The 15,039-nt window shown below is 41.6% G+C and overlaps 1 protein-coding gene across 3 annotated transcripts in view; it reads right to left on the bottom strand.

Moving 5' to 3' along the window:
- LOC309691857 (ephrin type-B receptor 1-like) overlaps nucleotides 1–15,039 on the bottom strand; it is a 133,867-nt gene that overhangs the window by 47,260 nt on the left and 71,568 nt on the right. For all 3 annotated transcript variants that reach the window (XM_082509852.1, XM_082509854.1, XM_082509853.1), the window contains 2 exons: nucleotides 9,648–9,723; nucleotides 8,111–8,235 (listed from right to left, as the gene is read on the bottom strand). In XM_082509852.1, the coding sequence (XP_082365978.1) occupies nucleotides 8,111–8,235; nucleotides 9,648–9,723 (201 nt within the window). The remainder of the gene's footprint in view (nucleotides 1–8,110; nucleotides 8,236–9,647; nucleotides 9,724–15,039) is intronic.

The following is a 15,039-nucleotide window of genomic DNA, read 5'->3' on the forward strand; positions in this document are numbered from 1 at the left end:
TCAAGTGCAATTTTCTAACCGCAAAGGCTGCGATTATACTCTGGACATGTCCAAATTCATGGGCTGCATCCTCCTGAGGCCGCATTTGTAGACCGATTACGTCACAGCGACGCGCCGAAGGCTGTCCAAATTACTACCATATCCCAGAATTCATAGCGCGGCCCAGCCAAACTCCAGTTTCCAGCAATGGCGGCCGCTACTAAGTTTTAAAATTACTCATACTAATCTTTCTGGGTCACAAAATAAACTTTTAACATATTTTCAGGCGAGAAAGTAGTTGTGTAAACATCAAATATCTGCTCGGTTTATCAAGATATCCTATATTTGCAAAAGTGCTTCGACGTTTTCAGAGGCGTCTGCTACCCACCAGCTCGACAGCTAGCCGGGAGCTCGAGGGTTACTGATGCGGCCGAGAACGGCACAACTCCCGGCACATCATTTTCAGATCACCGCGGAGTTTCGCTGCTCGGGTTAAACGTAATATATAAGTCACTTAGACAACCTAAAAATGTTATTGTTGGGCTTTTTTCAGTGTTTTGTTTGTTCGTGAGTAAATCGGTTTGGCTGAGATTAAAGTTATTAGATTAGATAAAATAAAACTTTATTAATCCCCCGGGTGGGTTCCTCCTTGGTTTTCACACAGCTGACTAAACGTCAAACAGAAAACTTATTAAACAGAAGTATGAGACAGTCGAGAATTTACACCAGTGTCTGGTTATATTTTAGATAGCAAGAAGCAGACGGCCGAGTTTATTAAACTCCACCGGGACAGCGGTGACGCTAATCAGAAGGCTAGACCGTCCAATTTCACGCCTTTAAATTTTAAAGGCGTGTTTGTGTGTGTGTTTATACAATTGCTATTATGTTTGCACTTTATGTGTAATGTTACTGACTGCAGAGATCAGTAAGATGTGTGTATTTTTTATTTATTAGTTTTATTTATTTAATATTATTTTTTAATTGAATGACTGTCTAGTAGTTCACAGATGTCGAAAAACTGAGTGTGGTAAAGCCACTGATTTTGTTTATGTATATTTCTGCAATCTGCACATTGTACTGACTTTCATTTTAATGTTTACACCAGGGTTCCTTGTCAGCACTTTATGCTCAGATGTTTGTAAGCTAAAAATAAACTATTGTGTATGTTCAAATATACTGTTGTGATTGAAGAAGTTAAATAAAAATGTCAGTCATCAATTCATGCATCACCTCATGTCATCATAACAGAGGTCTGTCTTCCAGGAAAGAACAGTTTAAAATTAATGTAATATAGTATTGGCCATACTATATGATGTATTGCTTGTCTTTGTTTAATAATACAGAAGACAAAGACCTTAAAAAATAATCGCATATCGCATCGCAATCGCAATATTGGGGCAAAAAAATCGCAATTAGATTATTTTCCATAATCGTTCAGCCCTAGGTGAAAGGCTTTGCCCTTTTAAGATAAAGGTAACTATGTAATATCAGTGCTCTGTGCTGACTTCGGGCATGTACTGAGGTCCACGGAGAGACCTGAAGCCCACAGCAACAGAGAATGCTGAGGAGATGAATCTAGGACACCATCTTACTCAGCAAACAATAGAGAAATATTAGCGGCTGCAGTCTACAAACACTATGATATCCCGCCTCGCAGACTTTGGAACAGACAAAACAACATAAGCAGTAAATTGAATAAATGCATCGGAGCTGTATACATGACTGCCAATGAATATTTTCCTGTAAAACAGCAACAAAAGATATCGCCGTCTTGTGTGGCTACCTAAATATTTAATATTTCAGCTAGGATCGGATTAGCTGGAAAGGTTTTGGGGAAATTTGTCTAAATTACTGTCCATTTGTCTTCTAAAGTTTTCAGTAAAGACTAAAGAATTAGCTGCTTGAGACTCCCAAGATCAGCATGAGCTCTTACTGCTCCTGATTAGCCTAATGGTTGATTTAATTTTCATCTTCACAAATCCTAATTTGATCTTATATTGCATGTTACCGATAACAAAGCTGCAGCAGCCCAAACTACTCCCTTTGTTCGTGTTCGATTCAGTGAAACGCTGAGTTGGAGGGAGGCGGTCCTCATTGTCTGAAAACAGCTTTTTAAAGCCAGTTGTTAATGAATGGACACTCATCCTTCCTGCACAAATACGATCAACAATTTATGTGTGGTTGAAAAAAGAAAGGCTCTACATCACTGTAAAACCCTGTCAGTATGGCTGCAGGCCCCATTAAATATGCATTGTAGCTCTAAGATCAATCCTGACTTATTAGGAAATAATATTGCATAAAAGATGATACATGAATAGGCATTCAGCACGAGTGGGAGACAAAAATACATCATTTATAAGAGCTATAAATTGTAGAAATATGCTGACAGGTTTCTGCCTTCAGCTGTCCTGAAATAATTGCCATGTTGATCAGCCACCAAACCCAGTGATGATGATTTTTATCAAGCTGCAGTTTTCATACTAAATGACAAGAAATATTTAATAACAACGGTATTACAAAAACGGCAGTACTGAGTACTGAGTTTCTTGAACGATATGATGGAGAACAGACACGTTCAGAAACATTTGTCATGGTGTCTGCTGCTGTTGGATGGATGTTCTCAAGGAGTCTATGAAACTACCAGACAGCCCGTAATCTTCTGTCAAGTATTAAAAACATAACATCATGCCTGTATAAATTATCGCCATACCCAATACACTTTTGAAGCTTCTCTTTGATAGATGAAAAAATTTCAATTATTAAATTTTAAAAACTGGTTCTCTTCCATCCGCTGCCTGGAGTTATCCTACCCCCTTATTTTCTTAAACTCCTGGATAGATGTAGTACCTAACTATTCTTTTTTTGGTGAATATTTTAAAATTGCTATCAGCCTCTCCTCCTTATTAATATTAAACACATCTAATTTCTTTCAGTAACATGTTTTTTGTTTGTTTTTTGTTTGCTGTTTTTTGTGTTTTCCAAGGGACTAAATCTGGAAACATAAGGTAGCACATACAATATCTACCTAGCAACAACACTTCTGTGAGCTCCTGATGTGTGTTTATAATTAATGCTTTATTGTTGATGAAGATGGGAACTTGAACTCTACATCACCACGGTGAGCAAGATAAATCTAGGAAATGATCTCACACCCAGCAAACAATAGAACACTATTAGTGACAGCGGACACTGTAACATATGTGAAACCATTAAGAGCCCCTAGTAAAAAAGCAGAAAGTGCAGTGCTGTGCGTGAGTCTATATTTTGCTAGGAAAATGTGAAATCGGTGTAGGGATTTATTGAAACATGCAGAAACATCCATAGAAATACAGTATTTAAGACAAAATCAGAGTTTATATAAATGTAACCAGCTTGAAAGTCAAGTCATTTCATATGATCGCCATTAGTCTTCAACACAGACTGTTTTGGGCAAGCTTTCTTATCATTTCTTTAAGCAGCCTTCAGGAATAGTTCCCTAAGCTTCTTGAAGGACTGCCTTTTGTTCTACTCTCTTCTGGGATGATCCCACATTGCTTTAATGATGTTAGGGAGGCCAATCCATTATGTGCCTTTTTGTTTTCTATCTGGGTTTCTACTGCACTAGTAGTGTGTTTGCGATCATTTTCATGCTGAAAAATTCAGCTCTTGTGTAACCAGTATGTAACAAAATATATAAACAATGGGCAAATCAGAAGATTTCAGGAACGACAGGAGCCCAGAGGATGGGTAACCACAATGAAAACACAACTGCAAATGATGAAGCAATAGTTCAACTGTATTTGAAATTTGTGCACTGTATTGCCTTTGCAATAACAACCAAAATTGTGTGTGCGCGCACAGATACCCAAAATAAAAAAGAAAAGAATGTTAGACCCGGGTCTTTTAAAGTGTCAATAGGATCCAGATCAGGCCTGTTTGGTGATCTGGTGAGTTATTGGTGTGAGTTCAGTCCACGATCGATGTATGGTTTGCATTGTCCTGTCCTACCACAGTTCAGGCAACCAGACTTCAAGATTCAATTCCAAATGGGCTGTGGCTCGCCATCCATTGCAATGGAAAATTATTCCTCTTCTGCGGATTTCCACAAAGTCTGTAATCCAATGTTCTCCGAGGAGTCTCGGCTCCTTTCTCCAACTCAAAAAACCTGACCTAAGAGTGAGGTCAGAATTACTTCAAATGAACATGGTTCACACTTAACTAACACTTCTGTTTAAAGTATAAATCATGAACAAAATGTGTTTCAATTTCTAATGTTGTACAACTAATCAAATTCTAAACGTTTTCATTACATGGCAATGTAGCTATCACCAATCATTAAAGCAATTCACACTGCTCATTAAAAGCCGCAAACTCAATATACTCTGCTCACGGTCAAGTAACAACAGTGATGAATAAAAGTAACACAATAAAACATTTCAATACAACAGATAGACATACTGTTTTTTCCTTAACCTAACAACAGCTAATAAGTTCTCAACTAACGCTTAAAACCCTTGTGCCATACTGGGCCCTTTTTGGGTCCCTTTGTTTGTTCGCATGAAAGCCATTTTCACTGTGTTGGGTGTAATATAGCCAAACTTGCCAAACGGCTTCGTTTTTGTAAAATATTTAAAATTCCAGTCTGATTTTCTTAAATCAGCCTAACACGGCTGAGCAGCAAAAATACTCACACTGATCACCCTAGGGACCGTTTTGGGCCCATTGACTTCCATTATAAACGCTATTTTTCACGCCAGAAAAATTACGGTCAAAGGGATCGTCAGGTCTCCAGCTTAGGTTTCGTTTTGGACTACAGGCCTTAGAGTTGTAATTTTTTTATTTGTCCACCGGGTGGCGCCCTTGCTTCACATTTGACCTCTGCTGGAAAACAGCGGGCTGCTTGGACAGACCTGCCGGAAATGACGCCTCTTTTCCGGCGTGCAGCAGCGGCTTCGCCCGCTGATCGGGCGGACCATTATTTGGTCCCTAGGACCATGAGAGGGTGCATTTTTTTTTTTAGTCAACAGGAAATGACGTATTTGTTGTCACGTGGTACCGGAAGTGTGCGCTGGAAAAAGGAGTCCGACGCAACATGCCCCGATCATCGTCGCGAGTTAACCCGGGAGAATGCACTCATTTCGGCCTCGACGAGCAGCATTTGCCGCCTGGAGACCATTTTCTGGTTCTGGAAAAAAAAATAAAAGGCGATCGAAATGACTCTTGGTGCCAATCTTTAGTCCATCTAAAGGCCTAATTATAATAACAATCAAATATTACTTCAAATGTTTTTTTGGGAAAATATTTAGTTTTTTAGTTTTTTTTTTAGTTTTTTTGTAATTTAAAGGGTTAAAACAACGAAAATATAATTAAAACTTTATATGAATATTTCAGGGAGAAGTAATTTTAAAAGACTGACCAATTTAAAGTGAAAAAAAAAAATTTATATTTAATATTTTTATTGCACTTTTTGGGCGTGGTCGATAGTGTGCATTTTATGAAATGCGCTCCTGGAAAAAAAATAAAAGGCGATCGAAATGACTCTTGGTGCCAATCTTTAGTCCATCTAAAGGCCTAATTATAATAACAATCAAATATTACTTCAAATGTTTTTTTTTGAAAATATTTAGTTTTTTTGTTTTTTGGGGCTAAAAAAACAGGGCGTTCATGTAATAAAACTGGGATTTAAAGGGTTAAAACAACGAAAATATAATTAAAACTTTATGTGAATATTTCAGGCAGAAGTAGTCTTAAAAGACTGACTCATTTAAAGTGGTAAAAAATATTAGTATATAACATTTTTATTGCACTTTTTGGGGCGGGACCTTTTTTGGTCCCCAGGGTGATCAACGTAAGTTTTTTAAAGGATGACACAACGGGAGTGAGCGTTTAGCACACTCGCTAGCTACTTGCATAGTACCGTCACCATTAGCGTTTGTTTTTTGAAGCGAACAACATTAACATTTCAGGATGCCGATCAGCGGCTATAACAGTTTCGTTACTCACCAGTGCAAAGCACTTCGTATTCATAAAACTAGCTTCGGCTATCCAAATCTGGCGGCTAATCAAGCAGACACCAACAGCTTCGCTGTTTCAACAGCTACCACGTTTTCCCCACAGGTACTGCTATGGCGCGTGTGGTCTAAGCAGCCTTAGCAGCGCAACCAAACATGAAAAACAAGGCGGGACAAACAATCCCATTGGTTGGACTGCATTTGTATCCAGGTCAAAAAATAACCTTTGAGAAACTAAATAAATAAATAAATAACACAAATAATGCAATTCCATACAAAATAATTTGGATTTTTTCTTTAGAGTCTCTCTCCAATCATGAGTGCTTTTAACTGAACAAAATAAAACACCTTTAATAATAATTACAATAAACAGTCTCTAATTCCATCTGTTTGCCACTGGGCTACACTTGCCAATCAGATGGTTTCCAGATGGTACTGCATGATGGATCAAAAATCTGACAGGACTTTTCAGTGTTCATAATTCCATCAATCTTGAAAATCCCCAACAACACTGTGAAATACAGCCCCAAACCATGAGAGGCTCCACCTTAGCTGTGTCCCAAAACGTAGGCTGCATCCTCCCGAGGCTGCATTTTTAGACCAATTACGCCACAGTGACACAATGAAGGCTGTCCCAATTCGTAGACTCCTCCGAATGCGGCCGACAAATGCGTCCTCCTTTTCCTAAGATTTGAAGGATGGGTCGGGTGTATCCTTCGTGGCCCACCATATCCCAGAATTCATAGCGCGGCCCAGCCAATTCCAGTTTCCAACAATGGCTGCAGCTACTTAGTTTATTATTACTCTTATTACTCTTTCTGGGTCACAAAATAAACTTTTAACATATTTTAATGTAGCTGTGTAAACTTCAAATATCTGCTTGGTTTATCAAGACATCACATATCGCATATTTGTAAAAGTGCTCCGACCTTTTCGGAGACGTCTGTTACCCACCAGATCGATGGCTAGAGGGGGTTCAAGGGTCACTAGAGCAACTAGAACAGCGGACTCCTGGCTTCATCATTTTTTTGGCTAATTGAAAGCCACTCTTCCACCGAGACCATTTCTGATGAAGCTTCAGTGAACTGCTAATGGATCAGCTGAAGAGGAAGATGCATTTCTCTGATTAGATCTTTGTTGGACTTTTTCCTGTTTCTTAAGGACATAGCATTCAGACATTTTTCACTGCAGACAGTTTTTAAGATCTGACACTCCTTCTGTCCTCTGTTTGTCCAGTTTCCTCAAATGTTTCAACGACACACTACACACCGTGTTGTCACATGCCAAGTTTTTAGCTAATATCTCTTTGACAATCACCTTGTTAGTACAAAAATATTATTGTATGCCTATCAAAGTGTCTGTTTTGTGACAGGTTGCTGGTAACACAGTGCCTAAAGATAAAATGAAAAATGTTTTTTTGATAAGTTGTCTGTTATGTGTAGACACAACACTGGTTAATGCCTTTAATTAGGTGCTATTCATCCATCCATCCATCCATTCGCTTCCGCTTATCCTTTTCAGGGTCGCGGGGGGCGCTGGAGCCTATCCCAGCTGTCATAGGGCGAGAGGCAGGGTACACCCTGGGCAGGTCGCCAGTCTGTCGCAGGGCTAACACACAGGGACAGACAACCATTCACACTCACATTCACTCGCACATTCACACCTAGTGGCAATTTGGATTATCCAATTAACCTATCCCCACAAGTTAATTGGGTGCTTGTGCTATTCATTTCTCTAAAAATGGTCAGGTATAAGGACTGGACTAAAAATGAGTGAAAAAACAGTGTTCAGAGAAAAAAGAAAGCATCTGAGGACCATTTTTAAAAATTACAAGAACTTTTGGGTTTCTTGGAAGCAAAATATAAAGTACGCAGTGGTGGCTCATAACTTTTTGCACAGAACTATACGTGTAGTTTTACCAAAATGGTTGGTGTTACTTTTATTCAAGTTCTTAATGGCTGAGGTGTTTGTGCAGAAGTGAGAATCCTGCTGGTCTTTAGTAACAGTCCTGATAATGGATGACTCTGACGAAGTTGATATTGATTTGCCTGCTTTATTGACTAATGAGTTACTGCCAGCGACTATAGCACCAAAAAGCACAGACACAGAGACAAACACAGACATTTATCATCCCACCCTACCTTGTCATAGTATCGTATCTCGTAGTCGAGGATAATTCCATTGGGCTGTTCGGGCGGTGGCCATGACAACGAGAAACTGCGACTTGTTGAGCTCACTTGGTGCATTATGGGAACTGCTGAGGGAGCTGATAAAAAGCGCACACACATACATACGCACACAAGAATACACAATCAATTAGGCAGTTAAAAGTCTTGCTAGCATGTTTAAACACCATAAATATGGAAATACAGAGTTTAATGACATATTGCCAAAGATTATTTGCACTCAAAGGAGAAAAATGTTTCCTCTTCCAAGCTCATGAAAACAAATTACTGCACTTGTCACTGATGGGGAAACAAGAGCTATGTCTGCGATGCATTTTTAACCCATAATTTTGGGAACGAGAAGCTGTTGGCTGTAATGTATTTCATGGTTCAGCTTCTGGATCGTTTTATGTGATGGCTTTCATCACTTTTGTGCTTTGATAGTCTCAAGTGGAAATATGAGGCGAGAAGAAGACTAATATCACACAGAATCTGGAGATGTACTACACTGTTTTAAATTTAATTAAATTAGTGTTTTAAAGGACAAAAAACCTCAAGAGAATTTGTCTTCTTGGTTTTATGGGGATTCTGCTGAAAGCCATTATATCCTAAATAGACTGTATGCATCTTACACAGCTGAGTCACCATAATTTCATACAGCAGCTATAACGCACAGTAAATGCTATGATGCCTCAAGAGGTGTATACTTCTGCTGGAGAAATAATTTGACAGCATGAGCGATCTGTCACCTGAAAACCCCACAGTCTTTTTTTTCCTCACATAGCCACAATTGAGCCACACACACATACACAGTGTTGAGTTTTACATCCTAAAGTCCAATGAAATACACTCAAAAGCTATTGCATAATTTAAAAATCTCCCCCAGTGCAGTCAACCTGAAAAATAAATCAGTTTTTGTTGAGTCCTAAAAGATTTCAGGGATAAGAGAGCCTCGCATCCGACAGCGGTAACAAATGCGCTCAGAAAACGGCAGGGTGACAATGGATCATGTTTCGATTAGGAATGAGCCAGGGGTGCTGTAGATGAGGTAAATGATGTGTTTTTCCATAGTAAAGCGGCTTTTAAATCTAAATTTGGGTAGCAGTGGAAATATCACTTGTGTCCGTCTCCATAAAGTATTGATGGAGTAATAACTCACTCACTTTATGGCCTCTAAGAATTATACTGAGGGAGACCTAGGGTGAGGAAAGCAGGGAAAGGGGGGAGAAAGCTGAGAAAAGCAGAATTGAGGGAGGGGGAGGAAAAGCGATGAAAGCTGTGGATGAGCAGGAAAGAAAGAGAGAGAAAGGGGAAGGAGAGCGAGAACAGGCAGAGCGATGACAAGCACATAACATGTTTTATGAATTAAAAGGCTGTAGCTCAATTTCCTTTATCTCTCCGGCCATCCCTCCCTCACATAATCCACAGTGCCCCGGGGTATGCTAGCACACACACAGATGCTTACACACACACACACACACACACGCAAAGAGTCATTGCTCTCCCAACTTACCAGCCTGATTGGTTGTAATGTTGATTGACAGTTGTTGGGCGGGGTAAGGGCTCTTGTTGGAGACTCCGTTGACTGCCTATAGAAAAGTAATGGTTATTCCACCCTCAGACATTAAAGTTAATAGTTATTTGAACTGAGTTCTCCACCCCCATCTCTTCATAGCTCTTGGTGCCTTTCCATTCAAGCAATGCATCTGTTTAACAATAATAATGGTGGCTGATAGCTTGAACAACTAGCACATGATTTACCTTTAGCTTCTCAATTTTAGCTAGCAACCGCTGTTGTTTTTTGCCTGAAATGACAAATGGTGCTAGTAAAATTTGGCAAGCTAAGAGTAGCTAAGTTTAATGCCCCAGAATCATATGAAAATAGCAAAGCTAACAAGTTCAACTGTCAAAAGCATTAACTATATTACATGTTGAGTATTATAAGGGAAACCTCAGATTCATGCATTTCTTTGAGACCTAGAAAGTATGGCTGCCTGATTCTGATAGATAGAATCACACATTTTTCTTTGCAGCGAAATTGTATGTTTCACTTATAATGTTAAAACAGTTAAGGCTTGTCAGGTGAGTATGAAAAACATGATAGTACTGCTGCAGTGTAGCAGTAACTTGGTTAGACTGAGTGCACAGTAGGAGAAATCGTAGTGTGCTTTGTAGTGAAATGCTATACAGTAGATGAGGTAATCTACAAGGGTATGACAACCTGCAACTCCACAAAATAATTGGAAATACACTGCTGTGCAACAACCTTAAACCATCCCTCATTTCTCTCTCTCTCATATATATATATATATATATATATATATATATATATATATATATATATATATATAGGTCGGTTATTGGTCGGTAGTTGGAGGGGACCGGTCCCTTCTTGGGGTCCTTGGGGATCAGGACCGTCCGGCCTTCAGTTAGCCATTCCGGGTGTCTCTCGTTAACTAGCAGCTGGTTCATTTGTGCTGCCAGACGCTCGTGGAGTGCAGTCAGCTTCTTCAGCCAGTAGGCGTGAACCATGTCGGGCCCTGGTACTGTCCAACTCTTCATACTGGAGACCCTTTCTTGGATATCTGCCACTGTGATGGTTACTGGACCCTGTTCAGGGAGGTCGCTGTGGTCTGCCCTCAGATCCTCTAGCCACTGAGCATTGCCGTTATGGGTTGCATCCTTCTCCCATATGCTCTTCCAGTATTGCTCCGTCTCCAGCCTTGGTGGTGCTGTTCTCTTATTGTTCCCTTGCCACTGAGAGTACACCTTTGCTGGTTCTGTGGAGAACAGCTGGTTTATTCTCCTGCCTTCTATCTCTCTGGTGTACCTCCTCAAGCGGCTGGCCAAGGCTGTGAGTCTTTGCTTGGCAGTTTCCAAGGCCTCAGGTATGGACAGCTTGCTGTATTTCTTAGGCACCTTATTTGTCGCACCTTTCTGCAACTCCGTTAGTTGGCTAACCTCCCTCCGTGCTACTTTGATCTTGCCCTCTAGCCTCCTTCTCCATGGAGGGTACTGCCCCTTGTCGCTGTTCAACTTGTAGCCAAGCATCTCACTGATCACTGCTGCCGTATTGTAGATCAGCTTGTTAGTGTCGGTAATCGTGGTTGTAGGTATTGCCCGTAGTGCTGCATTAACATCATCTAGCAGACCTTCTGAGGGTACTTCACGTAATCTTGGTAACCGGCTACGGGTTTCGACCAATAACCTGCCTCAGTACTACATGGAAGCTCCTGTCAGGCATCATATCGGCCAAGATGAACAGGCACATGGGTCAATACATGAGCGGGACACAGAAAGGAATTGGCAAGAATACCAGAGGCGCAAAACACCAGCTACTGGTAGACAGAACAATCAGCCGAGACTGCAAGACCAGACTGACCAACCTGTGCACTGCCTGGATTGATTACAAGAAGGCCTATGACTCAATGCCCCACAGCTGGATACTGGAATGCCTAGAATTGTACAAGATCAATGGGACCCTAAGAGCCTTCATCAGGAACTCAATGGGGATGTGGCGTACAACACTAGAGGTCAACTCCAAGCCCATAGCACAAGTCACCATCAAGTGCGGGATCTACCAAGGAGATGCTCTGTCCCCACTGCTGTTCTGCATAGGCCTGAACCCCCTCAGTGAGATCATTAACAAGACTGGCTACGGATACCGACTACGGAACGGAGCAGTTGTCAGCCACCTCCTGTACATGGATGACATCAAGCTGTATGCCAAGAGTGAACGAGACATCGATTCACTGATCCACACTACCAGGCTATACAGCAATGACATTGGAATGTCGTTCGGACTGGAGAAGTGTAGTCGGATGGTAACAAAGAGAGGGAAGGTAGTCAGAACTGAGGGGATTGAACTACCAGAAGGCAACATTGCAGACATAGAGGACAGTTACAAGTACTTGGGGATCCCGCAGGCGAATGGGAACCATGAAGAGGCCGCTAGAAAAGCTGCAACCACCAAGTACCTGCAGAGGGTCAGGCAAGTCCTGAGGAGTCAGCTGAATGGTAAGAACAAGATCCGGGCCATCAACACGTACGCCCTGCCCGTGATCAGGTACCCTGCTGGGGTAATAGGCTGGCCAAAGGAGGAGATAGAAGCCACTGACATAAAGACAAGAAAGCTCCTTACCATGCATGGAGGGTTTCACCCCAAGTCCAGCACCCTGAGGCTGTACGCTAAGCGGAAGGAAGGGGGCCGGGGACTGGTGAGTGTCAGCACCACAGTCCAGGATGAGACAACGAACATCCAAGAATACATTGGGAAGATGGCCCCAACTGACTGAGTGCTCAGTGAATACCTCAGGCAGCAGAAACCCAAGAAAGAGGAGGGAGACGAGGAACCATCATGGAAGGACAGGCCCCTGCATGGTATGTACCACTGGCAGATAGAGGAGGTGGCTGATATCCAGAAATCCTACCAGTGGCTGGACAAAGCTGGACTGAAAGACAGCACAGAGGCACTAATCATGGCAGCACAAGAACAAGCTCTGAGCACAAGATCCATAGAGGCTGGGGTCTATCACACCAGGCAAGACCCCAGGTGCAGGCTGTGTAAAGATGCCCCAGAGACAATCCAGCACATAACAGCAGGGTGCAAGATGCTAGCAGGCAAGGCATACATGGAACGCCATAACCAAGTGGCCGGCATAGTGTACAGGAACATCTGTGCCGAGTATAACCTGGAAGTCCCGAGGTCAAAACGGGAGATGCCCCCAAGGGTGGTGGAGAATGGCCGAGCTAAGATCCTGTGGGACTTCCAGATACAGACGGACAAAATGGTGGTGGCTAACCAACCGGACATAGTGGTGGTAGACAAACAGAAGAAGACGGCCGTAGTGATCGATGTAGCGGTTCCGAATGACAGCAATATCAGGAAGAAGGAACACAAACACTGATCACCACCTGCACTCATGTATATATCTATCTACTTAGCACTTTTAATTCTTATTCTTATTTTTATTTTCATGTCTATTTAAGCGTAATTTATGACAGTATGTTTGCACTGAAGCACCGCAGCAATTTCCTAATGTTGTAAACCTGCTCAACATTTGGCAATAAAACCCTTTCTGATTCTGATACACCATAATAAAATGGGAATGGTTGGTGATATTAAAGTCCTGTTGGTGGCACATTAGTATATGTGAGGGGGCAAACTCCTCAATATGGGTGGTGACCATGATGGCCATTTAGAAGTCAGCCATCTTGGATACAACTTTTGTTTTTTCAATAGGAAGGGGGCCATGTGACACATCAAACTTATTGGTAATGTCACAAGAAAAACAATGGTATGCTTGGTTTCAACGTAACTTTATTCTTTCATGAGTTATTTACAAGTTTCTCTTTGTTCACAGCCATTGACATGTCGAAGAGGTTAACACGTGAGGAGCAGATCGAAATTGTGTTGATATCTGGTGAACGCAGTAACCGGGTCACTGAAGCAGATTTCAATGCAAGACACCCTACGGGACCACCCATCTCCCATGCTACAGTTAGCAAACTGCTTGCTGAGTTTCGTGAAACTGGTTCAGTGTTGGATTTGCCAAAATGTGAACGCAAGAAAACTGTCACTAATGAAGAAACATCAGTGGCTGTCCTAGCTTCATTCAGCAAGAGCCCACAGCGTAGCACTTGCCGCATGTCACTTGAGAGTGGCATTAGTCGAACATCCCTTTGGCGGATATTAGCTACACACAAATGGCACCCTTACAAACTCCAGCTACTGCAGCATCTCAACGAGGATGACCCAGATCGGCGCACAGAATTTGCAGAATGGGCAAAACAAAAATTGGAACAGGACCCTCAGTTCATGCAGAAGATTTTGTTTAGTAATGAGGCAAACTTTTATGTGAATGGTGAAGTTAACAAACAAAACCACCGCTATTGGTCTGACACTAACCCACATTGGATGGATCCCCCCAAGACTGTTGGAACAACAAAAGTGATGTATGGTGTGGTATATGGGGTACAACGATAGTGGGTCCATTCTTCATCAATGGAAACCTCAAGGCCACTGGATATTTGAAATTACTACATGATGATGTGTTTCCCTCTTTGTGCACTGAAGCTGGCACGTTCCCTGAGTTTTTCCAGCAAGAAAATAATGTGGTGCACCACCACATTATGGGTGCCAGGTCCGAGCATTCCTAGATGAACAGTTTCCTGGAAAGTGGATTGGTCGTCGTGGGCCTGTTGAATGGCTCCCAAGGTCTCCCGATCTGACCCCCTTAGACTTTTATCTTTGGGGTCATCTGAAGGCAATGTCTATGGTGTGAAGATACGAGATGTGCAGCACCTGAAACTACGGATACTGGATGGCTGTGCTGGCATTTCTCCTGCGGTGTTGCTATCAGTGTGTGAAGAGTGGGAGAAGAGGGTTGCATTGACAATCCAACACAATGGGCAGCACATTGAACACATCTTATAAGTGGTCAGAAACTTGTAAATAACTCATGAAAGAATAAAGTTACGTTGAAACCAAGCACACCATTGTTTTTCTTGTGACATTACCAATAAGTTTGATGTGTCACATGGCCCTCTTCCTATTGAAAAAACAAAAGTTGTATCCAAGATGGCTGACTTCTAAATGGCCACCATGGTCACCACCCATCTTGAGGAGTTTGCCCCCTCACATATACTAATGTGCCACAAACAGGACTTTAATATCACCAACCATTCCCATTTTATTATGGTGTATCCATATAAATGGCCCACCCTGTAGATCTAAGGAACCAGACTCTCTCGTGATATTCACAGTGATACTTTCATGTTTTTCTTTAGATAGAATATTTGACAGTCATGTCTTTAAGAAATGGGGAGAAAAAATTCTGCAACAATATCCAAAGAAAGGCTGTGTAATGTTCTTCAAGAAGCCTGAAGAACTATTCCCGATGACC

This window comes from Aulonocara stuartgranti (assembly GCF_965226115.1).
Source record: "Aulonocara stuartgranti genome assembly, chromosome: 17".
NCBI lineage: Eukaryota > Metazoa > Chordata > Actinopteri > Cichliformes > Cichlidae > Aulonocara > Aulonocara stuartgranti.